Consider the following 26773-nt stretch of genomic DNA (forward strand, 5'->3'; position numbering starts at 1 on the left):
CAGAGCTTCCTACCAGCTTGACGCCAGAACGTGCCAAAAAGGTTCTGCATTACGAAAACTAAGCTTAAAACCAGAGCAGATACCGATCCACCAGCTGGAACCTCAAAGCCAGACTTTGCACTCGGCAGGAAGCCATCAGCCAACAACAAGAGGAAACGGGGACTTTGTCTCAATGGTTGTGGACCACGCACCTAAAGTAAGCACCTGGCTGCAGCGGGACAGGGGACACCTCACCACAAATGTCCCTGTCACAGTTAGTGACATCTCCTCTTCCACTGCCTAACCTGGTGCGCTGCTTTCCTCTCTGGAGATCTCCTGAGGCCGGGCAGAAAGCACACAGGGGTGTTCTCACCATGTAGCGTCTCAGTGCGTTCCGCAGCCGCTCACTGAACTCCAGTAAAGGGGTTAAATTACCTCGGAGGGCATTAAATTACGTCAGCTCCACCACTATAGCCCTGGCGTGGGAAAGCTGTTTGTCTTCTCGCACTTGGCACGTCCCTAGGCCAGACAGAGCTAATGTTCTGTAGAGAAGCTCTTAGCACTGAGAAGCAGCTGGAGAAGTCCCAGCCCTGGCCAAGGCTACCAAAGTGAGCTCTTAAATGGGAAAAGAGCCAGCCCCAGGTCTTGTGTCTGTGATGGGGGCAGGAGGTTGCCCAGCCTGCAAGCTGGAGGAGAAGCTCAGCACCTTGCAATAGCTCCTGCTGCAGGTGTTGTTGCTTCCCACTCATGGTCAATGCCTTGTCCCATAGCTCTCTCCTTCAGCCTAGAGGAGAAGCTCGAGCTTGGGATAAACATTAACCTAACACAGAAACAACCTCCCTGCGAATGCCTCTTTCCAGGGCAGTGTGCCAGGATACAGGAGTGGATCAAGTGTCTTTGCTGTGCACTATTGCTTTTGCATGCAAGGGCTTAGCTGCAGCATACAGAGGTATGGTGGTTCACACCAAAGGTCCTTCCAGCCCAACAGCACCCGGGGGCAAACAGGGGTGAAGAAAGGAAGCCACCCGGCCTCTATCTGCTTGTGGCTCAGGGACTTTCAGAGCCAGCCATGGCTTCCTGTGTGTTTGGCCACTCTCCAACAATTTGTCCTCTCAGAACCATATAAAACCTTGGTGGCCTCAAAGTTCCGCAACAAGTTCATCTACAGATTAATTGCAAATTCTGGGGAGAAAAAAATTCATCCATCCTTTTTAGTGTGGGATCTGGAATTTGAAGTTTTAGATTAATGCAGAGACAGGAGGCTTAATTCAAGAAGTAATGAAGTTAGGCATACAGCAAAGCTCAGCAAATGCTGACTCTGGGTGGAAAGACACCTATTTTATCCACAGGCACCAGCCCAGACAGAGTAAGCTACTGGGCTGTGCAACCAGGTCAAACTGTTTTTCAACCACAACAGTTGGCCGCAGCAGCACAATTGTCCTTGTGCACTTCGTGCAGGGGTAACCTCTGTTCAGACCACTCCTGGCAATGAGTGATACGCGCTGCAGGTCTTGAAAAGGCCTGAGGGACTTGCATAGGGCTAAGCTAACCTCTGGGGCTGGCTGGCATTTTGTGACATGAGTTCAGTGCTTTTCAGTAGCCCTAAAGTTTGTGGAGCAGCAGGGAAATAGGGCAGGGCCCATGAGGACATGCCAGCTTGGCTCCAGGGTGCAGGTCTGCACAGGCCTTGCAGATATCCCCGCATCCACCCCATTTGAGTAAAGAACGACCGCAAGTGACTGGATGACAGTATGACCAGCGGAAATGGCCCTCAGCGAATATACATGTGGAGCAAAGCCGAGAGCTGGTGTCATGATTTAATCCAGCAGCTGGCAACTATGCACCAGAGAGCCGCCCAGTCACCCCTCCCCTTCCCCCCAGCAGGATGGGGAGGCCAAATGGACAGAAGGGGAAACTCATGGGTTGAAATAAAAGACAATTTATAAGACAACAAAGGAAATACTAGGGCTAATACTACTACTAATACTACCACTAAGAGTAATAATGATAATAATGAATACGCAAAACAAACTATACTCCATACAATTTTCTCACCACCCAGTGACTGATTTGCAGCCAGTCCCTGAGCAGTGATTGCAGAACCCAAAACTTGTGGATTTCGTGAATTTCACAAAATTCCCTAAAAAGACCACATTTCTGGAAAAGTTCGAACTCCCAGACAAGAGAGGATTCAAATTCATGGAAAAAAGAACAGGGAGATTCCTGCACCCCCAGCCAACCCTCACTTATAAACTGAGTGTGACTTCTGTGGTATGGAATATTCCTGTTGCCCAGCTTGGGCTAGCTGCCTGGCTGTGCTCCCTCCCAGCTCCTGCACACCTGCTCGTTAGCTGAATGTGGGAGACTGGAAAAAGTCCTTCATTTCAGAACAACAACGGAAAACATCAGCGTTATCAGCATTTTTCTCATACGAGATCCAAAACACAGAATCTACTGAGGGTGAAGTTAACTCTATCCCAGCTGAAACCAGGACGAGTGGAAGACACAACAGAAGACAAACTTCTAACAACTCTGAGACGTCCTTCCCTTCTGATTTCAGAATAGAAATTATTATAGAAATTATTTTCAGAATTTCCCATCAGGGACAACAGCATTGTCCTTACATCTTCTTCAGAAAAGTTTCTTTTTTAATGGGTCATTATATATAGCACTATCCTGAGTTCGGCCAGGACGGGGTTAATTTTCACCAGAAGCCAGGGGGGAACACAGCCAGGCGGGTTGACCCAACCTGGCCAAATAGAACAGGGTATTCCATACCATGCACTTAACAGTATGAGTAAATTAGATTAACAATATAATCTGTGGAGAAGAACCTTCTGCCTTTTGAGCTTCTCTAGCAAAGTGGCATCATTTTAAAGCCAGTGCATTTTTCTGAGATACTGTGGTAAGACTTCAGCAACATTTTCTTCTCATTCCACGATTTCACAGCTGTCAGGGAGGCAGGGGAGAAGGTTATCAGACCCCACTCTCAGAGGCATGCAGAGTATCTCTGTGTGCTAGACCCATGGAGGCCAGCTCCTTGGTTCAGGGGAAATTAATGTTTTTCTAAAGAATACCAAGCCATCTTTTGTGACCTAGCCCAAGTGGTTTGCAGGTTCACCCCCCGAGTGCCATATTCCATGGGTCAAATACCTTCAGTATTAGAAACTCCCACAGAAAAGACCTCCTCCCTTCCAGTATGAACAGGAGTCAGAGACAGGGATATCAACATAGAAACCTGGCACAGGAGGAGCATAACTGTGAGGCAGAGAAAGACGGCCACACACTCATCCAGGCCAAGTATCAGGCAATCAGAAGACCCGGGTGTCCCCAGCAGTCAAATTCTCCGTAACATTAGGCCCTGCCTGCAGCCAGGCTGTGGCTGGTTTCACACTGAGATGAGAGCTCCTCTGTTGAGCAAACTCACCTCTAGAAGGCACAGTGCTGCCAGGGTCAGGCCAACCCAGAGCTGGCTCTGGTCAAAGCTAAACAAAGAGGAGAGGTAGCTCCCAGCATCTCTCAGCCAGGCAGCGAGACACACCTTGTTCTCCCATGGACTTCCACAGGAACCAAAATAAAGTGGAGAGGCAACTCCGCTCTCCCACAACCCATTTCACTTGTCCCAGCCTGAGTCCTCCAGCTTCCAGGACTTCCTCAGGCCCAACACTCATCTGGAGACAGTGTCATGACTCGGTAACTGCAATCTTAAGCGCGCACTCTCTTGGCAGGGCAGCCACTGAAGGCACTATGCCTTCAAAGAGCAGGTTTCCTTCCTGACCAACTCAGAAGCTTTACATACCCATGAGGGAGTGCTCTCAGTTTATTATTTCTGGTGATTTTACTTGTACATAAACATCTCTTTCAAGCCTCCATCAGAATAGGTAGAAAAGCCCTGCCTGGCTGGGTCTTTTGCACCATGTCAACTTCTGTCACAGTACCACAGCTGGTATTTCCTACAGACCTTCACCTGTAATCCCGAACTGCACAAGACAGAGTGGGCTGAATGGGGAGAAGTACAGAAGAGGATGAAACTCCTTTGACATCTTCCAATCCATTACAAAGTCTGGCTTGCTCCACAGATGGCGCTATATCTACAGCCTTGCTTCCTGGGGCAGATGAACTCCTGTGACCACCTTTCCCCCTCTGCTCCATCTCTTACAGACAGTTGCTACTGCAGACCTGCTGCAAGGTGGGAGAGAAGTGAGAAGGAACTCAGTTTTCATTAAAACTCTTCTTCCTCTTCACTAACAACTTCCTTCAGGTCCTGAGGTCTCTGCTCTGCTCTCTCTTTTACATAGGCTGCCTTGATCTGTTCCAGCTCACGCAGCTCTGCCTCCAGCTCTTCCCTGTGCATTGACCGTCGGTTCCTCAGCAGTTTCATGGGGAAGGGGTTTAAGTCATTGAAGGCAATGTTCATCAGCTTCCTACAGTGGAAAAGACAGGTCTGGTGAACCGATTTACTGGCTGGTAACAGGTGGTAACAGACACACCAAATGCATCCTGGGATAGGCAAAGAGTAGGGGCTCAGATTTCAGCTCTCTGAGCTCAAAAGTCACCAAGCAGCAGACCCTTAAAGGAATCACAGGCAATTCCGTCCCACACAAGCACCAACGCAAGCAACAATTCAAACAGTCTTACACCACACCACCTTTTAAAGTACTGGTGTGCAGCCACCAGCCAGGAGACAGTGGATCAATTGCCAGTTCTGACGGCCCCTGGGAGATGAATATTCCAGATGTTGAGCTCTTCTGATCACACAAATCCTGCTCTCAGATGCACGCTGCCGTTAAAGGTTGTGAGCGTTGCTGTGTTCCCAAATACCCCAACTACAGTTGAGAGAAACCCAGCAAGTGGCAGCACAAGTTCCAGCTGCTGCATAAAGGAGGCTGGCCCAGACTTGGTAGCCTGCTCTGCTGTAGCATGCCTTTGCCCAAGACCCTAAGTAACACCATGAAAGGGAAGTCAAAGCGAGACAAACTGATCCGTGTCCCGTGGACCTGCCAATGAGCATGCATCTCTCATAACAGTCTGGTCACAATTCTTTTTAGGCTGACCTAACAGGCAAGCAAGTACAAATCCAGGATGTAAGGTTGTTTGCAACCCACCGTCCTACCTGCCATCCATGATCATTCTCGTGAAAAAGCGTAGGTACTGGTAGATCTCCACACTGTCATGAATTCTTAGGATTTCCTCCTCATTGTATTTAAAAATTGCAAGAGCATAGCGGAAAATCACCTGGAGGATTGAAAGGTATTTGAGTTGACAAAGTCTTAGGCAGTTAAGGGACCAGGCCACCCCCCCACCGCCCCCCTCGGTGTAAAACATGGGGTGGGGCACAGAGCACTGCAGTACAGGCTAGACACTGGGCTTCTCCTGCTCTCAGCAGGCTGCATTAGGGCAGGCCTAAAGAAGCACAGAGCTAATCCCAAGAGAATGTCCCTCTGTAAGCTAATTTACAACCCCAGAATGGACCAGCTCGTCCAAAAGGACGCCACAGGGATTTCGCAAGGGTTCTCTAGTCCTCCCTACGCACAGGGGCAATGGAAGACTCACGTTTTCAGATACTAACTCTCTGCCCATCTTCTGCTCCCTGTATCAGACTCTCAGCTGTGTCCAGGTCACAGAGCAGAAGACACCATGGCCTGTCAGAGAGCTGTTTCATAGCAGGACTAGCTGCTACAAAGTGCCAGGGACACTGTGCACAGTGTCAGGCACTAGGTCTGCCTACTGGCAGCAAGTACGCAGACAACACAAAGGTTGGAAGGCATCAAGGCACCCCACCAAACAGGCAGGATAGGACAAGAGCCTCAACCGCACATCTCTTTGACACATGCATATGTCCATTGCCCTGCCATCATGTCACAGAGGTGGTACAGATGGGAGGAAGGCCTAGACTGAGAGTTGTACCTTAGTTCCCTCATACAAGAAGGCATCCCACACTCGCAGGAGGATGTCACTGACCAGGCTGTCCACAAAGGCCACCAGAAACCAATTGAAGGTGATGAGTGAAACATCAATCCGATACTGCTCAAAATGAGCCATGAGGCGAGGCAGCTTCTCTGACAGGAAGTCTTTGAAGACTCTCTGATCTACCTAAAGTTGTCAAAAAAGAAAACAATGAAGTCCTAGTCAAGAGCAGCCCTGGTGTTGGAGAGGAGCGGTGCAACAGGTCAGTGGACCACACATGTCACAGTAATCACTGGTGCTGACTTGTAGCCTAACCACACCCTAGGAAGAACAGAGCATCCTTAGTCTCACAACCCTTCAAAATTACCGAGCAGCGTACTTGTACTCTGTGCCCAGTGCCAGGTGTGGAGTTCAAACAGAGTCAAGAAACAAGCAGAGATAACATACATTCTTCTCACTCAGAGGATCATATTCCTTCCCAACCTCAAAGTCAAGAGGGAAAATGCTGCCACATCTTCCTGCATAGGTCTTACCAGGATTTTCTGTGATGTCATGAGCATCCAATTGAATAACAGGGATTAAAACCTGCCCGAGTCAAATGACTGCACATGGCCTAACAGAATAAACACCTAGAATCCCTCTGAGTTCACAGGCAGGACCTGATCTTCTCACTTGGCTTCTCTTTGTGGTCTGAGTACTGTCTGTGCTCTGCTTCTGGTTGCATGAGCCGAGACACAGACATGCAGCTGGGGAGATCCTTGACCCAGGTTTATATAGGCTTCATCTCAGGGAAGCTGTTGTCTCATGAGTGGAAGTGCTAAGGAGCAAGATTATGATTAGGGCTTCCCCTATCCCATGTCATACTGCTATCCCAGCTGTGTCAGCCCACTTAGCTGCGGCACAGTGGTACAAACCAGGCGAGGTGATATGCTTGGTCTTTAAAATCTGCAAGAGCTAAACTTTACGTTTTCCAGTCAAACCACTTTCACTTTACCAAGTCAACCCACAAATCATCACCCTAGACCTTCCTTTTTATGTGTGTCTTGGTTAGACTTACAGAGACCAACAATGAGGTCAGGAAGTCTTTCTGAAAAAGGCTCCCTCAGCTGAGAGTCTTTCTCACCAAATGCAAAGGAGCCTCTATATCTTCAGCCTGCCATGTTCTCCCTGTCAGTCACTCATCTGCCAGGTGTTGAGCACTGCCTATTAAATCTCACAGCTAACACTACCTGCTCCAGATAGACATTTGGCTCTCTGCATAGTGATTTGGCTGCTTCCCCAGCCTGTGGGTTGACCTTTCCACCAGCACAACACTGTTCCAGTAAACATTAGTCAACCAGTTCAGTGGTACAATCAGTCACTCTCGGCTACTGATGCATGTAGCCTTATCTATTGTGGGCCCACAGATACAACCCTCTTCTCTCTGAAAGGACCACACACAATAAAGACACCAAGGTCACAGCCGGGCTCACCAGATTGGGCACTGCTGAGTGTGGGTGGTATGGGCACACAACTACAATTCCATAGGATTATTTGGGATTTATTTGGCTCTGTGTCTGCCTGGGAGGACATAGCATATCTGATACAAGACAACACATCTTGAAAACCTTGAAATCCAGCAACTTTGAACCAGAAGGGTAACTTAGTCACAGAACAACTTTTTACATCAAATGGCCAGAGGGCTTTCTGATCTGCAGGGAACCCCAAAGCTGCAGTTAACACTGTATCTGATCACGAACTCAGGCAAGCACAATGAATACAAAAACCTCAGTATTTTCTTCTGCCTGCACATGGCACTCCAAAGGTAGGGTGCAGCTGCCAAAAAAACATCTAAAGGGCTGCAGAAATGGTGCCTTCTTCATACTTAGTTCTACACACGTTGGAGCTTGCTGCTTCACCTCAACTAGGCCCTGCTTAAAATAAGTACCATGCAACTACTGGGCACCTTCCTTCTGTCTAACCTGACCTGGAGGTGATTACTCAGGAGCAGTGCCCAGTTTCCTAGTGTTGGGGATCAATTTTGCTGCTCCTGTGTGTATAACAACTTTGTGCTCTTAAGTCTACAACACCTCTGCAATGGAAGGGATTGCAAAGTGGTATCAGTGGCCCGTGAGAAATCAAACACGCTGCAAGCTGACTGCTTGCTTTTAAACCTTTGCTGTAAATCACTGTATCAGAGTCCAAGCAGATGTGAGGGTGCCCAGCTCACCTGTGATGTTATCAGTGTGTCACTGTAGTAGTCTGCCGGCATGAGGTTCTCCACAATATGGACTAGGCACCAAAAAGCACTTTCCTCATCTTCCAGGACCAGAAGGGCAACAGCTGCCAATCTGTGATGAACAAGACATGGTGAGGGAATGCAGCAGTGCAGCAGGAGACACAGGCCAGCACAGGAACTGGAGAATCCAAGATTCCTCTTGGTTTGTCTCTAGCTCCATGAGCATCCAAAACATCAAACGTGGCAGGACAGGTGGTCAGAGAGGCAAGTGATCTGCTCTGCGGGTTTCTGAAGGAACCATGGGGCTGTGATTTTCTTTCCCATGTGCCTCTGTCATCAAACAGGAAGCATCAAATACAGAACTGGTGTGACAAAGCTCTCAGTTAATGGGATGTTCTGTAGGTCTGCTGCAGTTAGCAGTGTGCTGATTTTTGGCTATTTCAGTGCAGGAAAGAGCTCATTCAGAGATACTCCATATTATGTAACATAGCTCACCTTCCCATACATTATTCTACAGCCTTTACCCTCGTCAGCTCTGACTCACCCCCTTTCAGCCAGACTAGAAAGATGGTATCTAGTATCAAGGGCTCACTAGAGTGGAAAATGCCTTTCTGAAGACCATCCAAAGAACAACACGAATAGCTTACACAGATTTTCCTCACGAGAAAAGGTCCAACCAGAAATTCCCTTCTTGCAGCTAGCGCCCAGTGTCTCTTTTATTTGGCGGCACACTTCTAAGAAGTCTGGTTTTACCTTTCCTATAGCCTTCTTTGGGAAGTTAAAGAAGCTTTTAGATTCCTTGAACCTCCTCTTCTCCAGACAGAAACCCCCAGTTTCCTCAGCGTCTCCTCATGTCATTTGCTGCTACTCCCTCATCTCTAACACTTCTCAACATTTCCTCGAACTCTTCTCAGCAAAAAGGGGAATCACCAGGGTGGTGTTCTGCGGAGTACATTAAGACTTAGAAATTCAGCCCCAAGCCTCATGCTGTTACTCTGGGACTGCCTCACTACTTCCTACAGCTGCTCCTTCCTATTCAGTAACTATGGAGATGCCAAACAAGTGCATCCTGCTGCTTGCTTGATACTAGCAACAACACTGGATGCAAAAAGACACCAAATGCAGAATTCTGCGGGAAAACACCTAGAGCCAGGACAGAACTCTAGAGGTAGGAGCCTGGGGTTGCTTCAGTCACAGCCGAGAATATGTGTCTACACCTTCTCAGTACTATCCCACAAAGAAGCAGCATACCTGGCTCCTCACCTGTTCAGTCCCTGGCAGTACCCAATGGCAGGATTGTGCCAGGAGAATGCCAGCAACACCCTCCGGAGCTTGGGGATGAGCTGGGAGGTGGGAGATGAAAAATGTTTGTTGTTGGTCAGTGTGCGGGGCAGGTCGAGCTCAATCTGCCGGCAGGCAGGGTGCTCGGTGCTCTTGCTCTGCCGTAACAGCCGCTGGTAGTGGTCAGGCATACGGCTGCAATGCTGGCTGACAATCCACCTCCAGACCCGTTGCCGATACTCCACTGGAATGCCACTTCGGATCAGGCTCTTCAGCTCTGCAGAGGGGCTCAGCTCTCCAACGCTGTTCCACCTGTCACGGAGGGGCTTCTCCACTACTTCCTGGCTCCGCAGGTTGTTGGACTTTATCTCCAGGGCTTGTATTTTGGCCAGAAGTTTCCAGTCCTCAACTTCATAGTCAGGTACAGTCATAAATCCATACTCATCATACTCACTGGAGGGACACAAGGCAGAGGTTAGTTCAGAGGACAGTGCAGGTACCTGTGTCAAGGGCCACTCACTGCTTGGGGCCATGACAGCTACAGCCTGCTGCCAGGTTCCTGTCACCCATGCCGGAGCACAGGTACCCTTCCTGCACTTCTCTGGCAGCTACATGTGACAGCCTGCCATGCCCACCATCTCAGAGCCTTGAAGACCAATGACAGCCTGTAGCAATGGCATACACACACGAACCCAAGTGTAGCTTAGCTCTGAGCTACAGCCCAGCCTCATCAGACCTCTCTAACCTCGCCTGCTCCCCTGCCCCTAAGGGAGTATCTACCTCAAACTGTGTACCTTCTCCCTGCCATGTCCTAGTGCAGGGACAGTTGTGTAGCAAGGGATTGCAAGGCTTTGGGGCATCAGACCAAAGAACAGAGATCTACAGTGCCTGCTGATGTCTCCCAGTACACAACGCGAATCTCCGACTGATCAGAAAACACCAGGAGTGCTCATTGAGGGTTTGCGCATCGTCAGTCCACAGGCTGGGATACCTGTAAGACACCTCATTCTTCACAGAGAGATCAAGCCTGGCCTTGAGGTCTCATCTCCAAAGCTACCTGGAGAACCCACGAGTCTGACCAACCAGATAAAATTGAAACTGCTAAAGAATTGGGGCACTAACTGGTCAGGAAAGTATAAACACTAATGCAAGGTCCCCAGCAGCACTGGTAGCAAGGCTCTCTGGAGGTCTCTAGTCCAGCCCCACTTCACTGCAGGATTGTCCGCAGCACCAGAACAGGGCAACGGTGGCTTTGTATGGCTGGGACTAGAAAACCCCAAAGGATGGAGAACTGCCACCTCCCAGGTGGTGTCTTCTCCTACAGAAGTTTAGAGTTTACCCTCATGTCCAGCATTCATCTCCCAGGCACACCAAGGCTGTTGTCACTCGCCATACTGTTTACCACTGCCAAGAAAAGTTCCGCTGCACCATCTTTAACTTCCCCTTCCTATAGTGATATGCTGCTATCAGATACTCACGGTCTCCACACACCAAACTAAACAGCCTCCTCAACCTCCACTCCTAGGCCATGGCTCCAAGTCCCTGCTATGGAAATGTCCCTGCACCTTTCTTGCCTGCACATTCACCTCCATGGCCAGACTCCTACAAGGGTGTGAACATCCCCATGCTCTTGCCTCTTACCTTACAGGGTTCAGGTTAAAACCTTCTTCTGCTTCTTCCTTCACATCCCACTGGAGTGCTTCCTGGATGAGGTTCCTCACCAACTCAGCATGGGACCTGGGCAAGCCAGGCACAGCCTCCTGCAGCTTCCGCAAGACTGTCAGGTATTTGCTCTCCATCTGGCAGTTTCGTGCTTGCAGGCAGGCACACTGATGGGGAAACAAGTGGGAATAAGCTGGCTTATCGGTGGTTCTTCCTGCGTTGCCACTGCTCTCTGCTGGCCTGGTGTGCGCATAAAGTGAAGACTCCTGCACAGCAAAGCCCCAGAAAACACATCCAGCAGTCTTCCATAGTCAGTGGAATTGCAGCCATGAATGAATCACCATGGTCTATGAACAAGCATGAGCTGAAGTAGCTAGCATGTGACAAAGTTGCTTATTGAGTGGGAGACCTGCTACAGCATCACCTACTTTAGCTACTGCATTGCATCAGCAGATAGTCATATCCCAGCCAGCTCTGCTCAGGACCCAACCAAAGAGCCACCACTGCAGCCAAGTTCTCTGCAGGCCTTTTCCTTGCTCCTCAGACAAGTTCTCTACCCCACATTGAGCTGTATCCTGAAAAAACACACCACTCCTGGGACTGGGCTATGACCACGCCATTTTAAGTATACATGGTAGCACCCCAGACAAAGTGACCACATGCCCCTCAGCAATCCCAGTCCCATGGCACTGGTACACAACATTTCTCAGGCACAGGAAGTCCAACGGAGTTCAGACAGGAGGACAGTCCCTGCTACCACCATAGTCCTGGGCACACAAAGCAGAAAAAGGGAATGAAGACGGTTATCCCTACTGAACAAGTGGGAAACCGAGGCCACACTGGTGACAAGACTCACCCACAGTCTCACAGGAAGCTCACTGAAGACTCCTGCTCAGTGGGAAGCAGCAGTTGGAAACAAAACAGAAACCACAGAGAGAATTAGGCTGCATATAGAGCAGACAGAAATGAGTGTAGGATTCTGTCATGATACCACTTTAATGAGCATTTTGCCTCACATGGAGCATGTTGGTCTGACTACTTCCTTTCTGAAGGTTATGGCAGTTTCAGAATCGGAGAAGGGCAGTAAGTTAGGAGGTAGGCCGGGTTTCAAAGGACTAGAAAGTAAACAGATGTAAGAATGGCAATAACACTTCAGAAGCAGCTTTTTGCCCTGTTCCAGAATCTAAGACTGTGGAGACATACCTTAAAACCCAGGGAAGTAAAACCCAGGGAAAACCCACAGATCAAATGCCAGCACACACCACCAGCCTCGGGAAGTGGTTCAGGACCAGCAGGTAGGATTAGACAAGTCTGAGAATAACCAGGTTATGCCCACTTACAAGGCTATAAATAAAAGCAGAGCTTAAGAAAACATAAGAACTCTGATCCAGCTGCAGGACCTGAAAGTGCTGCCACCTGACAGTGCCAAGCCTGGCAGAGAAATCAAGGCTAGATGGAGCTAGGGCTCAGTCAGTCTGCCAGCTCCCAGGAAAATTTCCTGATTCCCTACACATAGTGTTGCTTTTTTTATTTGTAGTCAAAAGCATAGCTGAAATACAGAAGTCTGGGTTAAGTTTCAGCATCCTTAAGACTGAGCTTTGCAAATATTTTACTTATATTGAAGAATGAAAATGATCACATTTGATTTGGGAACCACACAAAGCAGAAGAAAAGGTCACACTAAAAAACCACATTGGGAAGAAAGCTTATTCCTGGTGTGCTTTGGACCAAAATCCATTCCAGTGCCAACTTTGAAAAGAAATTAATAACAACTCCCACCAAGGAAAAAAAGTCATTTTGCCTCACCTTCATCAGAAGGGCTTTTTCATTCTCAGCAACGCTTGTCCAGAGTCGAGTAACCTGGTGGATCTCCGAGTTGAGAAATTGATTCTGGGTTTTGTATGCATCAATATCATCCTGCGACAAAGCAAAACAGTCACACAAAGAGAATTCTTGAAGGGCTTGGAATTCCCTCCCTGTTCAGGGACCTCAGGTGTGGACTGTGTTAAGGACAAAAAAATACCTCAACAATTTTGTGTTCTGGGGAGAAGACAGGACTCCCCAGGACAAATATTTCCCTACAACGGCAATCCAGGCACAACATTAAATAGGAGTGTTATGCATAGACAAGACACGTGAAAATGCCAAGTGCACTGCATGTACATGCTTAGAGAACACAGAGACATCTGAGTGATATAAAGGTAGAGAAGTACCTAAATAAGATGAATAATATATGTGTTTTGTTCTATCTTTTTAAAAACTGGCACAAATCTCAGACCCATGGCTGGCAGCAAAACCAAACACCATCTCACAATGCAGTAAGTGGCTCTTCTGGCAATTCTCCACTACACGGCAGTTGGTCATTATAACTGTGCACAGAGTGACATACAACAGGCTGGATCTCAAAGAACCAGAATGTATTGGGCAACTGTTTGCAAGAGGGAAACACAGAAGAACAAAGCTACTGAAGGCACCAAGTGAGACTGCAGCTGTGAAACAAAAGAAGGGCAAAGAAAGAGGCAGGCACCTAATAGTGACACTAAGTCAAACAAAACAGGGGCTGAACTGAAACTGACCCAGGAGCTTTTGAGCACCCTGTTGGTACCAGGTGATCCCCTTCCAGCCTGCCTCTGGTTTGGAGACAGATGGAGCAACCAGCAGAAGTACATTCTGTGCTTCCCACAAGGGACACCCTCCCACCGAACCAGAGGGCACAGAAATGAGAGCCCCCAAACAACCTGTGCCATCTCACACACCTTCAGGTGCTCAATCTCCTCCTGCTGCTTATACAAAGTCTCTGCAGCAATAGTGTTGGCTTCTTGGAGGGGGTCAGAGAGCTCACGGGCCATCTGCTCCGTCAAGGCCATGATGACTTCCTGTTTGGCATGGTTCTTCTCCATCAGAAGCTGCACATGCTCCTTGAGTTCCTGGATATGGCTGTCTCTCAGAGTCAGTATCTCCTCCAGTTCCTTCTTTTCTTGCTCAAGGGCTTCCAGTCGACTGGTGAGATCAGCGATTTGTCTCACTTTGTGGCGCACCAGCTCCAGCCTGTCCTTCTCTTCCACTGCAGTGAGATACATATTAGATACTCGCTTCTCCTGCTGGGCTGCCTCCAGAGCTTTGTGGAGAAGTTTAACCAGCTCCTGCAAAGGAAATGTAAAGCCATTATATCACAGTGCAGTACAGACCCAACCAGTAATGAGTGAACAGTGAAAGGTCCTCAGGATCTTGAAATTGACTCCTTTCAGAAGAAAAACCAAATGCAGTGATCTTGAAATAACAGTGCTTCCCCAGCAGGGAAGCTCTGCTCTTAGAACTGGGCCTGAAAGGTCTCTGCAGCAGGCCACAGATGACTTGACTTCAGGTGGATTGCTAAAAGACAAGCTGCTGCTCACACTGTCTGAATTCTCACTCCTACAGTCATCCTTCTTGGGAGGCCCAGACCAGTGAAGCTGGAGATCTGGTCAGCAGTACAGTAAAATATGAGGGGAAATAATGCAGTCTGCATCTATCTATTCTACCAGAAGGAAACTGCTGTATCAATTTTAACCTTCCTTCTGCCAGAGTGGTCCCTCACTCCATCCCACGTCAGGGCACAAAAGCTTTCTCCAGCAACATACTGCTGGTTCAGGCTCTGCCATCTCAGCCATTTAAGGAAGTAAATCAAGGATGTAACCGATTGCCCACCATGGGACCTGGATCTCCTGCCTCTTCTGCTGGAAAAGCTACCAGCACCATCAGCGGAGAGCCTGGCATTGCTCCAAGCTTGTGAAGAAGAACAGTACCATTCAGGAGAGACAGCCCTTGAAGTGACCCATGTGCTGACTTCTACAGCCAAATCATCTCTTAATAGTGGACCACTGTTCGAAAAGAATGACCTGCTGTTAATGGCATGACTTAACCTGGCAGTTCCTGCCAGTGTCACGGTACCTATTCAGGACTGCACTTCATACATTCACTGAGTAGTAGAGATCTATGAGCAAGACACCGACAGAACACATTTGGATTTGTTCTATCTCCCTTTTCCAGCCCACTTGCTAGCTGTACTTCCTAGCAATGGCTGAAGGACAGCCCATTCTCCCTTGCACTGGTCACAATCAAGCAATACAAAGGGGTAACACCAGAAGCTTCAACTGGTCCCCAGTGAGTGCCTGCTGGGCACCTGTCAGCCTAGCACCAAGGTATCAGGGAGTCCCTGTGACCATCTCAGGGCCCTGCCCCTAGAAGCAGCAGACTCTTCGCCACACTTACCTTCTGTGACTTGACTTCCTCTGTGAGCATCAGGATCTGTTGCTGTAGGACACTCACTTTATCCATTGGGTTCCTCTCCCCGGACTGTTCTTCAGGCAAGCCTGGGAAGCCACTGTTCATCCACCTGGCTTTCCTAATCCAGTTCAGCCTGGGCTCCATTCTCCCATCCTCCAGGGTCCCCTCCTTACCTGAAGGGAAATAAGGTTAATTTACACAGAATTGGGTTTCTATTATGGAGTCCTGGGTTGTGCTATGGGGGGACTCACAGCAGCTCAGCAGAGAAGACTGACACACAGGACAAGGAAAATCGACCTGCTGGGATCCACAAGGCTGAAGCACAGACAGTGGTGATCAGCCACAGCTACCCCCACAATAAACAAAGCTCTACAGTTTTCAGGTGCCTGTTAACCCACCTTGCACACCACGCACCTATCTTGCACACACCAAATGCAAGTTACCATCATGGAGAGGTAACTTCCCTGAAGAAGAGAAGGCTGCGAGGGGACCTTATAAATGCCTACAAATATCTGAAGGGTGGGTGTCAGGAGGATGGGGCCAAGCTCTTTTCAGTGGTGCCCAGTGACAGGACAAGGGGCAATGGGCACAAACTGAGGCACAGGAAGTTCCGTCTGAACATGAGGAGGAACTTCTTCCCTCTGAGGGTGACGGAGCACTGGAACAGGCTGCCCAGGGAGGTTGTGGAGTCTCCTTCTCTGGAGATATTCAAGACCCGCCTGGACAAGGTCCTGTGCAGCCTGCTGTAGGTGACCCTGCTTCGGCGGGGGGGTTGGACTAGATGACCCACAGAGGTCCCTTCCAACCCCTACTATTCTGTGATTCTGTGATTCTGTGATTCCCGAGCATGCAGTGGAGCTGCTGAGCTTAGCCTGTGACCGTGCAGCAATTTAACTTCTACCTCAAAGAAATACCAGTATGGGCTGGCACCATGAATGGTATTTTTGCCTCTGTTGAAGGTTCCAGAGGTAGGAGAGATGCAGAGCCAAAAGGGTCAGTCTTGTGCCAACAACACAGGAAGGGGCCTGGGACAATATGATAAGAGTTTTCATATCCCAAGACAACTTGCTGCCGTCCCCCTCCCTTTCCTGGCAAGTCTGACTCCCTGCTAGAAGGCGTCATACTCAGACCAGCTCACACAGTTCATTAACAAGCACCTGCACACCCTGCCTCCACTTCTGCCTCTTGCTCCTCATCTGGGTTCTCAGGACGCTCCTGGAATTCACTGAAGTTAAATACGTTCCCGTTGTTCCCCCAGAGCTGCTTGGAGCCACAGATACTGTGGACAGTGTTTCTGAAACAAGAAGAGATCAAGACAGACTAGTGAACTGCAGAAGGCATGATCACTGCAGTCAGTGCATATTCAAGCTATTCCACGCCTTACCTCTCCTCTTGTCCCACCCCTCCTCCTAAAACCTGTCTCCTTCATGTGCAGAGGAAATGAACTGTTCATAGCACTGATGGATCTGGGGGGAGCAAGGTTGTGACTGGTGTCAATCAGGAAGATGCCACAAAATCAGTACCAGCACAGCAATGTGAATCAGCCATAGATCTTTCCCCATGTGCCTGAGCGCTGTATGTAAATGTATCAGGCTGGACAGAGGGATCAAAGGAAACAGTACATCAACCATATCCCTCCCTTCCCTCCCTCCCTCCCTCCCTCTCTTCCTTCCCTCTCTCCGTCCCTCCCCACTTTCCTTAGCTCTCCGCAGAAATCCCCAGGTGTCAAGAAAAGCTCAGCTATCTCCAGCACAGACAAAACTGCCACTATGATCACATTTGAAGCAGCCATAGGTCCTGTGCTCTGAACCACATTTAATAACCCTGCCACAACAAACTCGATAGACTGATGCAGTAAAGAGATTCAGGAATAAAATTGCAATCAGACCCAGAACCAGTTTGTTGCAGCTGCTACTATCAGATATTGCCAGAAGCACTAAGAGGTGACTTCACAGCATCACACAGATACACAAATGCAAGAATATTTTCTGTAAAACCTATACAGGAAAGTGATACATTTGCCTGTATCTGTACAGGTCTTTTTCCTTCTCCTTCTGTGTTGTCCATCAGCTAAAAGGAAAAAAGTCCCTTGTTTTGAGATCTACAAAAGACTCCGTGTCAGCTACTCCCTAACTGTAAATGAAGCTGGCATTTAGATATTGTTCTCCTTTTGCCTTTTTACTGTAAGGCTCCACAGCAGGATAGCAGACATTTCTGACCTCAGGGAACATATTGGCACATAAGATCAGCAGACCTTACTTCCCTGTAGTCTGCAGTCAGCACTCATCCAATGCAACTTTCCCACTTTTATCTACCCCATGCTGCATGTTTTTTTCCTCTGAGACAGCAGCAGCTCAAGGATACGATGAACTTAGCTGAAATCTGACATGCTACACTCATGAAGACCTAGCCTAACAGTGATAGAGCCTGAAGAAATGTTCGCAGAACGAGGGGAACAACACAATTTGAAGCTGAAAAGAGGCAACTGTTATTCAAGCTAGCAAACGCAAGGCTCGTGTGGGGGGAAGAGGTATGATGATATTGTTTTTAATCAAAGTAGGAAAGAATGCATAGCCTGCAAGATAGTACAGCCGATTCTGATCCTCTTTGGCCTCATGGGGATCTTTCTTCCTATCGGCATCAGAGTGTAGCCACAGTAGAGGTGGTAAAAAACTACAGCAAACTTTCCCTCCAAAAACATTTATTTGGCAGGTGCCAGGCTACCTACCACATCTGTGGCCACTTACACATTTTTTGTTATATGTAAATAAGTGACTAGGACACACTTACGGAAATAAGGACAGGGGTTGTCTTTGTGCAACTGTAACTGCCCAAAGTTTGTAACCTGTAGCCCTAACGGAACTACACATTGCAATTGCAGATAGCAGCACCACTGCAGGCAGTGGGAGTATCCACATGCTTGAACCTCAGCAAGGAGTAGCAAGCTGTGCAGTGTCAGGCCATATTACAGGCTAAAGAGCCTTTTGCTTTGGAGTTCCTGCTTTAGAGAGTGCTCTACATTCCAGGTCCTTTGAAATCACTGGAAAGTGCTAACAGGCTTCTATCACTACTCACCCACAGACTACAGCTCAACCTGCCCGTGTGCCCTTCCAGGAGACATGTGCAGAGGCACCGTAGCAGGCAGGCAAACCATTACCTGCACTGAAGAAAGCTTAAGCAAACCTCAGGTCTGCCACTAGGATCTTTTCTAAGAGACCTAGATGATGTGAAATGCATTGGAACAGGGGGATGTGAAAGACCCTCTGGCAGGAAGCTTACTTTTGCGTGAAATGTTCTTCAAAAAGCTGCTTCACAGTTATTCCCCCTTGCCAAGAATCCCATTTCACACAATATGTGACAGGCAAGGAAGGCACAAAGTTGCAGGCCAGCATGTCAATCGCACTGCACTTACTGTATCTCTGTCCAAGGGTGCTTAAGAGAGATGTTCTGCAATGCAGTTGATGTTTGGGGTGCAGGCAAAGACGCTGCCTTTAAACCCACTGCTTCTGTTGGTGTTTTCACTGGAGGCAGAAAGTCTTCATTGTCAACAACACCTGTATAAAAAAAAACAGATCACAGAAGCAAGTGAGCAAGACAGAATTCCATTGGACTTTGGCTCCTTCATGTAACTTGAGAGCCACAACATTTTACTACAGATATACACTCCATGTTCAACTGGCCAGGTGGAATAAGGACAGGAGAGCAGCTTTCCTTAGTTTTAGCTCAAGTTACAGAAGCTTCCACGTACAAATAAAATCACCTATTCAAGGACAATCAAGTGACTTCAACCATTTGTGTATGAAAATGACTAACGCTAAACAATCAAACTTTAACCACCTGAAGGAATAAGGAAGGGAGCTGTTGTTGTTCTTTTCCCCCACCCCTAACAGTGTTTGATAGTTCTAATTTGCAGGTAACACTCCAAAAACCAAGTTATTGCCTGCTGTAGCAAAATGCCGAGGTACCTAGAACCTTTTAGAGCAGGTGCTTACTAGGGAGAGGGTTATTTGTTTCAAACAAAACATGCATCTAGTCATAACTAAACAGAGGGACACCCTGCTTGTGCCCTCCCCTGATCCACTGGCCTGAGTACTGCCACTGGTAAGAATGCACACCTTCATCCCACTATTGCTGAAAAATATACTTGCTTGCTGTAAATCTCACAGGCCTCGCAAGAGGAAGAGGATATACCAAATGTGCACATTTCACACGCATGAGGAAAATCAAGATGGAATTCATGATCATAAGATACCGGAGCATCTCCAGCCACATGCTGTGGATTAGGAGACAGCCTATTCATATTCATGCATAATAAGACCCAAAGTTCCAAACATTGACCAAGCATTAAGAGTTGCAGCTGCATTTAAAAACCTGGCCAAAACCTCTGCCCACTTACAGATGAGGAGCATCGTTCATCACTGGGGTGCTGAAAGCAAGAGGAAGGCTGACATGTGTCACACTTACTTGTTCCGCTAGCCAGAGGTTCATTCACGAGCTGGGAGCTGCCCACAGGAAATCTGCTCTGAGCGTTGCAAAATTCCCAACGTCTCATTTGTAGCTGCTGCAGCCAGTACATCATTGCCTGTTTGCTGATTGCCTAACATAACACAAAACAGGAAAGGAAAGGGAGTAATCTCCTCAGCATGAGACACATCCTGAAGGGCTTACCACCACTTTGCCGCCCAAGTCAGCAGAAATAAGGGCCAGCTGTGTCAAGCCTATGCTATACCCTCTGGTCCTAACACAGATTTGGGATGACAGAGTAGATCTTCAGCATGGCCTTAGTAACAGAACCCCAGTGGACCGCTAACCTCATTTTAAACGTTTTTTGGGTTACTATGCTCCAAGGCTAAGCAGAAATGCCGTGATTATTTTAGCTAGGAATCACCCACAGAGCTTCCTAATAGCGATTTTCACAGAGAAAAAAATCTAGCAAAGTTTTCTGCTGGAGCAACCATTTTAGACAGGGGGAGCTCATTTCTGTTCTGCAAATTGCATGTGGACTGCAGGACTCCTTAATGATTTTGATTCAGCACCCAGTTCGGCTTTTACTCTTCTTCTGTTAAACAACGGCCATCTCACAGGTAATGGAGTCCCAGTCTCGCAGAAACAGTGCAAGTAATTTAGGTCCAAATGGTAACAGCCCAGGCTGGGAGGACTACAGTGAAACTCAAGCAAAGAGGTATTTTAGCAGAGATGTGACTGTCCTAATTGGGAATGTTTCATAACAGCACCCACAAGAAGATGCTGCCCCTTACCTTCAAAGTAAAAACTCTGCTTGGTGTTCTGATCTCAAAAGCCCCTTCCCCATTTTCCACCTTGCAGTCAAAGCTGGCGCTGGAGAGATCAATGGACCCCAAAGGGTTGATGTCCTGGGCAGTTCTGTAGTATAGTAAATGACATCTGTTTTCATCATAAAAGAACCAGCGAGACTTCCATGTCTTGATTGGCCCCTTGATGCCCAGCTTATTTAAATAGCCACAGAGCTTTTTTCTGGGTGTTTCTCTGCTGTGCTTCAGCTGTAGGTTTTCCAGTTCTCCAGAAGAGGAAAGCATGTCTTTCTCTTTTGCTGAGGCTCCATTGCTGCTGTTATTGTCTGGACTTGACTCCATTACATTGCCTGGAGCAGCAAGTGGACAAGCTCCGCTATCTGGTCCTTTTTTCAATTCTTCGGGAAATATACTCAGAATTGGACTGAAACAGGAAACTCTCTAGATAAACGAGTAACAGCAGATCCCGACTATATCATCACTGTTATAGAACCTGCAGCAAACGAAAAAGCAGAAATAAGCTCAGGTCTGGCATACGACAAAAAACATTCCTTAGCTTTCAAACTGCCCAGCCAAGGTCCTTGACTTCCACTTCTGGTCATTGTTCCTTACCTTTCTCGGCTCAGATGACCTCCACGTATCTTTTTTCTCCCTTTTCCATTCCTAAATTAGCCTGGAATAGCAGCCAAGAAGCAGTACCACAATCCTGAGTGAAAAAAAAGTACAGTCCGTGGGCATACCAAATCAATAGCAATAACCAGGGCACCTGAAGCCACAGACAACAACGCTAAGTAACAGTTGCAGAAAACATGGCAAGATAACAAGCTCTGCAGGGCACATGCTCAGGTCAAGGGATTTCAGGTATGTGTGTCCTGGCATTTCCACTGAACATTCAGCTAATATTGTAAACTGTGCTGTCTGAAGAAAAATCCAGGCTTATGCAGCATCCTTCTAAACCATTTGTGTCCGTAGAGGATTGCTGTTAAAAACCCGGCATGCCATGTGTCAGGCCTCCATCCAGTAGGCCTCTTACGATGGACTATCCACCAGAGAAAGTAATTCTGTGATCCTTGTAAAAGAGCCTTCATTGCTCACTGGCCAAAGTAACCGGCTGCATTCCCAAGAGGAATGCAATGTGCAAGAGAAAAATCGAAAAATAAGGATGGAAGCGGTCTGTACATCACTCTAGTCTCACTTCCCTCTCAGAGAAGGGGCCAAGTTCAAAGCCATAGCCAGCTACTCAGGTCCACATTCAGATGAATTTTGATCATATGCAACAATTTCAATTCTGCCACATATCTAGGTATTTTTTCAAGTGCTTAACCGTATGTCAGGTGGGATTTTTCGCTCAGAGCTGTAGACACCCCTGGTCCTTGTGTAAAGACAGCTAACAACACTCCAGAAAAACACCTATAAATAATTTCTTGCTTTTTTTTCTTAAGTAAAAACATGATTTAAAGATCAAGAAATAAAAAGACTACCAGTGACTTCAGTTTAGACGCTAACATATCTGAAGCAAACATGTACGCAAGTAAATTGTTGCAGTGTTAAGTTAGTGGGAATCCAACTGCAGACACAAAACTACTGACCATGACAGCCAGCTGTGTGACAACAGGTGAATAGAGATCAATACAGTGGAGCACACAGAGATGTGGCCCAGGCTCATGCTTTTACGAACAACTTATCCTCATGACTGAAAGAAAGCTTACCCATTCTAGCGCTGGCTAAGCCCCATCACTTTTCTCGCTGCCCCGTCCTTTTCCCACATTAGCTTTTTAGACAACTATAGGTAATGTTCATTCTTTTTGGAAAGCTACTCAACTTCTTTTAGTTCACTCCCCTGGTGCCACAGGTTCTGTTGCTGAACGCATTCGTAAAGGCCTGGAACAAGCACCTTCATGCAGATGTTGCCTCAGCTAAGTTTCTGAAACACCCAAAAGCTTCACTTCCAAGCTAATTTTGCCTGGCACAAAGGAACCATCACCAGGAGGAAGCAGCAGTCTCAACTCTCCCTAACAGGCCCTGGAGCTTTTATGGCAGTACCAGCACAAGGACATTCTGTATTGTCTAATGACTCCATCACACTTCTTTGCCAGCATGACGGCGCACGGGTCCACGCTGCGAACAGGACCAAGTAAGCATTCGGGGTTCAAGCACCAAGTCGTAAGCAGTCACCTCAGATCTGCACTGCAGAGCACTCTAGAGGAGAAGACCTCACCGTGAGAGAAGCGGCGGGATGCCTCTGGAAGCCACTGTCCGCTGCCGCAGAGCTGTCGCCGTAGGCACCACCAAGCAGGGAACCACAGCCTCCACCTCCAACAGCCGCAGCAGCGGGGCTTCTACCTCGGCTCTCCCTCGGTCCGCCCGGGAGAGAGGTTTAGCCGGGGGCGGCTCTGGCACCGACTCACCAACGGGGAGAGAAGGTCGGGGTGGTCCCCGCGCAGACCCCTCCGCAGCCGCTGCTGCCGGCGGCACGGGGCACCCCCCGCGCCCCCCCGCCGGAGCCCCTCCCAGCCCAGCTGCACCGCGCCGGGCACCAGCGCAGACTGCGGAGCCTGGCACCGCCTGCGCGGCGGGCACCGCTCCGTGGCACGGCGCGTACGGCCGGCACCGGGCCGGGGGGGCCTGCCCGGCCGCCGCCGCGCTTCCTGCCCAGCCGGTCTGGCGGCAGGGCCCGGCGGGGCGGAGCGCGGCCCGGGGAGGGCGGCAGGGACGGGGGAGCGGAGCGGCGGGAGCGCCAGGCGCGGGAGAGCCCGGGGGGGGCGGCTAATGGGGGGCACCCCCCTGCTCCAGGGATGCGCCCCGAGCCTGCGAAACCGCCGGGGCAGCCGATGCGGACCGATGTCCCACGGTCAAAACGGAGGTACCTGGTGCCGCTGGAGGCTGGGAGGATCGAGCTAGACCACAGGCAAACCCCTGCCCCTCCCCCCCCCCCCCCCCCCGAAAAAGCCTCTGGGAAGAGGGGAGTCAGGCTGCCCTGGCCCCGCAGCGCTGGTCCTGGGGTGCGCGGGGGATGGGGAACACTGCACAGGCAGGCACGCTGCTGGGCTGGCCGGGGCTGGCAAGGCAATCCTTGTCAAAGCCTGTATGGCTTTGACCTTCTCCGCATGCAGGCGTAGCTGAGCCTGACGATGAGACTCATTTCTGTTGGTCTCAGTAAACCCTTGTCTGAGTTTAGCCAACTTCACTGAGTTTTATCACCAGCTTTAGCCAAGTCTAGTACCTGAGCAGCAGCAAGCAGAACTGTCTAGATGTGCAGTGGCCCATCCTTCCACTGGCCAAAGTTCCCAAACTATAGTGCACACGTGAAGCTGATTACAGCATGCAAACCCTACACATTTCCATTGCCAAAACCGGTTTGACTCAAATTCAGCTTGCACAGCGGCTGGCCATTAGACTGGATCAGTGCTGATGGAGTCTAGCTCCACTAGGCAAAACGGTAAAGTGTGAAGGCTGTATCTGCGGCTGCACGAAGTCTTTCTCCCGTCTGAAGCCTGAACTGCCTTCTCCTCCCCTACAGCTGCCGCTGGAGGGAGAGGACCAAGTGTGACAATAACAGTGGTATCAGGGCAGCCCAGGTCTGTCTATGTATAAGGCTGTCCTGGAAGCACCTTAGAAGTCTCATCTGGAGTTGCTCAACTGGCTAGTGCCAGAATGGCTGCAAAATAACCACCCTGGTCCCAATGTCACCTTATACCCTGCCACCGGCACAGGCATACGCAACCACACAGGGAACCGAGCTGGTGAAAAGCCAAAGCACTGGTTTTGCTGTCTAAACCACAACTCCAGGCAGCTTCCAGACCTAGCAGGCGCTGCCTGACTCACGAAGGGGAAGGTGGCCGCAGGACCAGCAGCCACAGCAGTGCAGGAGGAGCGCGGGGGTGCCTGCTGTGCAGCCACCGCAGAGCCGCCTGCCCCGCGAGGGTCAAACATGGGTAGAGAGTGCCAGCCCTCTCCCCCCCGCACAGCCACCCGTGACATGGCAGCCCCGAAGAGATGCTCGGGGAGGGGTTCAGCAAGAGACCTGATGAGAGCAGCTCTGCAGAGAGAGACCTGGGTGTCCTGGTGGATGACAAGTTGACCATGAGCCAGCAGTGTGCCCTGGCTGCCAAGAAGGCCAATGGCATTCTGGGATGCATTGAGAGGAGTGTGGCCAGCAGGTTGAGGGAGGTTCTCCTTCCCCTCTACACTGCCCTGGTGAGGCCCCATCTGGAGTACTGTGTCCAGTTCTGGGCTCCCCAGTTCAAGAAAGATGAGGAGCTACTGGAGAGAGTCCAGCGGAGGGCTACAAGGATGGTGAGGGGACTGGAGCACCTCTCCTACAGCGAAGGCCTGAGGGAGCTGGGCTTGTTCAGCCTGAAGAAGGCTGAGAGGGGACCTAATAAATGCTTATAAATATCTGAAGGGTGGGTGTCAGGAGGATGGGGCCAGACTCCTTTCAGTGGTGCCCAGCGACAGGACAAGGGGCAATGGGCACAAACTGAGGCACAGGAAGTTCCGTCTGAACATGAGGAAGAACTTCTTCCCTCTGAGGATGACGGAGCACTGGAACAGGCTGCCCAAGGAGGTGGTGGAGTCTGCTTCTCTGGAGATATTCAAGACCCGCCTGGACAAGGTCCTGTGCAGCCTGCTGTAGGTGACCCTGCTTCGGCAGGAGGGTTGGACTAGATGACCCACAGAGGTCCCTTCCAACCCCGAACATTCTGTGATTCTGTGATTTACCAGTGGCAGCTTACCCCTCCCGCCAGCACCAGCAAAGCTCTAACGCCTCTAGGACCCCCTAGGAAGGGCTGATGCAAGGCCGCGCTGCGGTGCCTGAGATGGCGGCCCTCCGGCCCTGTGAGGAGCACCCTGCGCCTGCGCCCTGCGCCCTGCGCGCACCGCGCCTGCGCCCACGGCCGGCACATGCGCCGTCGCCTCCGCCCGCCGCGGAGAAGATGGCGGCGCTGTGAGCAGCGCGGCACTGCCCGGCGTCCCTTCGCCATGAGGAACCTGCGGCTGCTGCGGAGCGGTGGGCGCCGCTTCGCCACCGCCGTGGGCACGCCGCAGTGCTTCGGCCTCGGCGCCGAGACCGGCACTGTCCTCGTGGGCTGCCAGCACGGCCTTCTGGAGCTAGGCCCCGCCGGCCAGGCGGTGAGAGCCGCACTCAGGCGCACCGGGAGCCGCGGCCTCTTGTCGCTGTCAGGCTCGGGGGGTGGGGATGCCAGTGCCTGTCAGCTCTCGGGCATCGCTGCGGGCGTGTCGTTAGGGGCGACTCTGCTCCGCTCGTTGCAGAGCTGGGATAAAGCGTTTGGGTCTCCGTCAGCGGGAGCACGTCGGTGCCCGCCGCCGGGAGCTCGCCTCTGGGCCGGTGGCGGCTGCCCTCCGAAAGGGCTCGCTCTGCGGAGCGGCGTCTGAGAGCCTCCTGCTGCTGCTGCCTGCTTGCTGGGTGTCTCATGGTGCCTAGAAAGTTGGCTGTGAGGCCGACCTGTGATCTTAGGGGCTGAAGTGATTTGCTGTGCTTTTAAAACACTAAATCTGCCTCCAAGAGGGTGGTTATATTTGGCACGGGTCATTCCTCTTGTTTAGTCTTAAGTATGGTCCAGTGAACTGTTGCATCAGAGACACAACTCACAAAACAGAAGTAAACAGGCAAAGGGGTATTGAAGAGTACACGAGGAAGCTTTTGAAACTGTGCTCTAGGGGGGAATAAACTCCAGCATTCACTAAAGAAAAGTGCCGTTGAGCTGTGAATTCCTGTTAGAGCTGAGCTGTAGTGTCTTCTCTGGAAACACACTATGCAGCTCTTAGGCATCTCGTTCCTTCAGTGTGTTCAGTTCTGAAGTTAGCTGACACAAGAGCTGTCGGGCTTCCCTGGCATCTAATTTTTAAAGAAGGATGTTTTCTAAAAATCTCCATTGTGGTCTGTTTGTGAAGACTGTGAACTAAAATCTTTTTCAAATTAAATTCCAAAGCCTGTTTGAAGTTGCTAAGTGTATCAGTTTCCTTTTCTGTTTTGGGGAGGGGGTTTGTTTCAGGTCTTTATTACTGTGGTTTTTTCCCCTGATGACTGGATGTGTAAGACACTCATGCAACTAAGCTGGAGAGAGCTATTTTAGCCAAAACTTTATTGTTTTGGTGTACCTGAATACACATCCAAATGGTTTTCCTTTGGGTTTTTTTGGTGGTGTGTCTGCAAAGTCTGAATGAC

At 49.7% G+C, this 26773-nt stretch overlaps 2 protein-coding genes across 4 annotated transcripts in view; one reads left to right on the forward strand and one right to left on the reverse strand.

Moving 5' to 3' along the window:
• Nucleotides 1-1775: 1775 nt before the first annotated feature.
• TBC1D2 (TBC1 domain family member 2) lies at nucleotides 1776-23082 on the reverse strand. Of its 2 annotated transcripts, none has more exons than XM_075411102.1 (15): nucleotides 22802-23082; nucleotides 21196-21289; nucleotides 20572-21076; nucleotides 19778-19874; nucleotides 18726-18867; nucleotides 16471-16607; nucleotides 15299-15486; nucleotides 13804-14190; nucleotides 12854-12964; nucleotides 11027-11214; nucleotides 9368-9838; nucleotides 8096-8216; nucleotides 5887-6072; nucleotides 5093-5214; nucleotides 1776-4403 (listed from the first exon to the last, which is right to left on the reverse strand). In XM_075411102.1, the coding sequence occupies exons 3-15, from the start codon at nucleotides 20923-20925 to the stop codon at nucleotides 4202-4204; spliced, it is 2706 nt and encodes a 901-aa protein (XP_075267217.1). In that variant the 5' UTR covers nucleotides 20926-21076; nucleotides 21196-21289; nucleotides 22802-23082; the 3' UTR covers nucleotides 1776-4201. The 2 variants fall into 2 exon arrangements, with proteins under 2 accessions (XP_075267217.1, XP_075267216.1); XM_075411101.1 differs by having other exon boundaries at nucleotides 1777-4403; nucleotides 19778-19910.
• A 2422-nt stretch (nucleotides 23083-25504) lies between these two features.
• ELP1 (elongator acetyltransferase complex subunit 1) overlaps nucleotides 25505-26773 on the forward strand; it is a 33627-nt gene continuing 32358 nt past the window's right edge. For both annotated transcript variants that reach the window (XM_075447247.1, XM_075447248.1), the window contains exon 1: nucleotides 25505-25716. In XM_075447247.1, coding sequence (XP_075303362.1) covers nucleotides 25567-25716 — 150 coding nt within the window. In that variant the 5' untranslated portion in view covers nucleotides 25505-25566. The remainder of the gene's footprint in view (nucleotides 25717-26773) is intronic.

The sequence above is a fragment of the Opisthocomus hoazin genome, chromosome Z (genome assembly GCF_030867145.1).
Source record: "Opisthocomus hoazin isolate bOpiHoa1 chromosome Z, bOpiHoa1.hap1, whole genome shotgun sequence".
In the NCBI taxonomy this organism is placed as follows: domain Eukaryota; kingdom Metazoa; phylum Chordata; class Aves; order Opisthocomiformes; family Opisthocomidae; genus Opisthocomus; species Opisthocomus hoazin.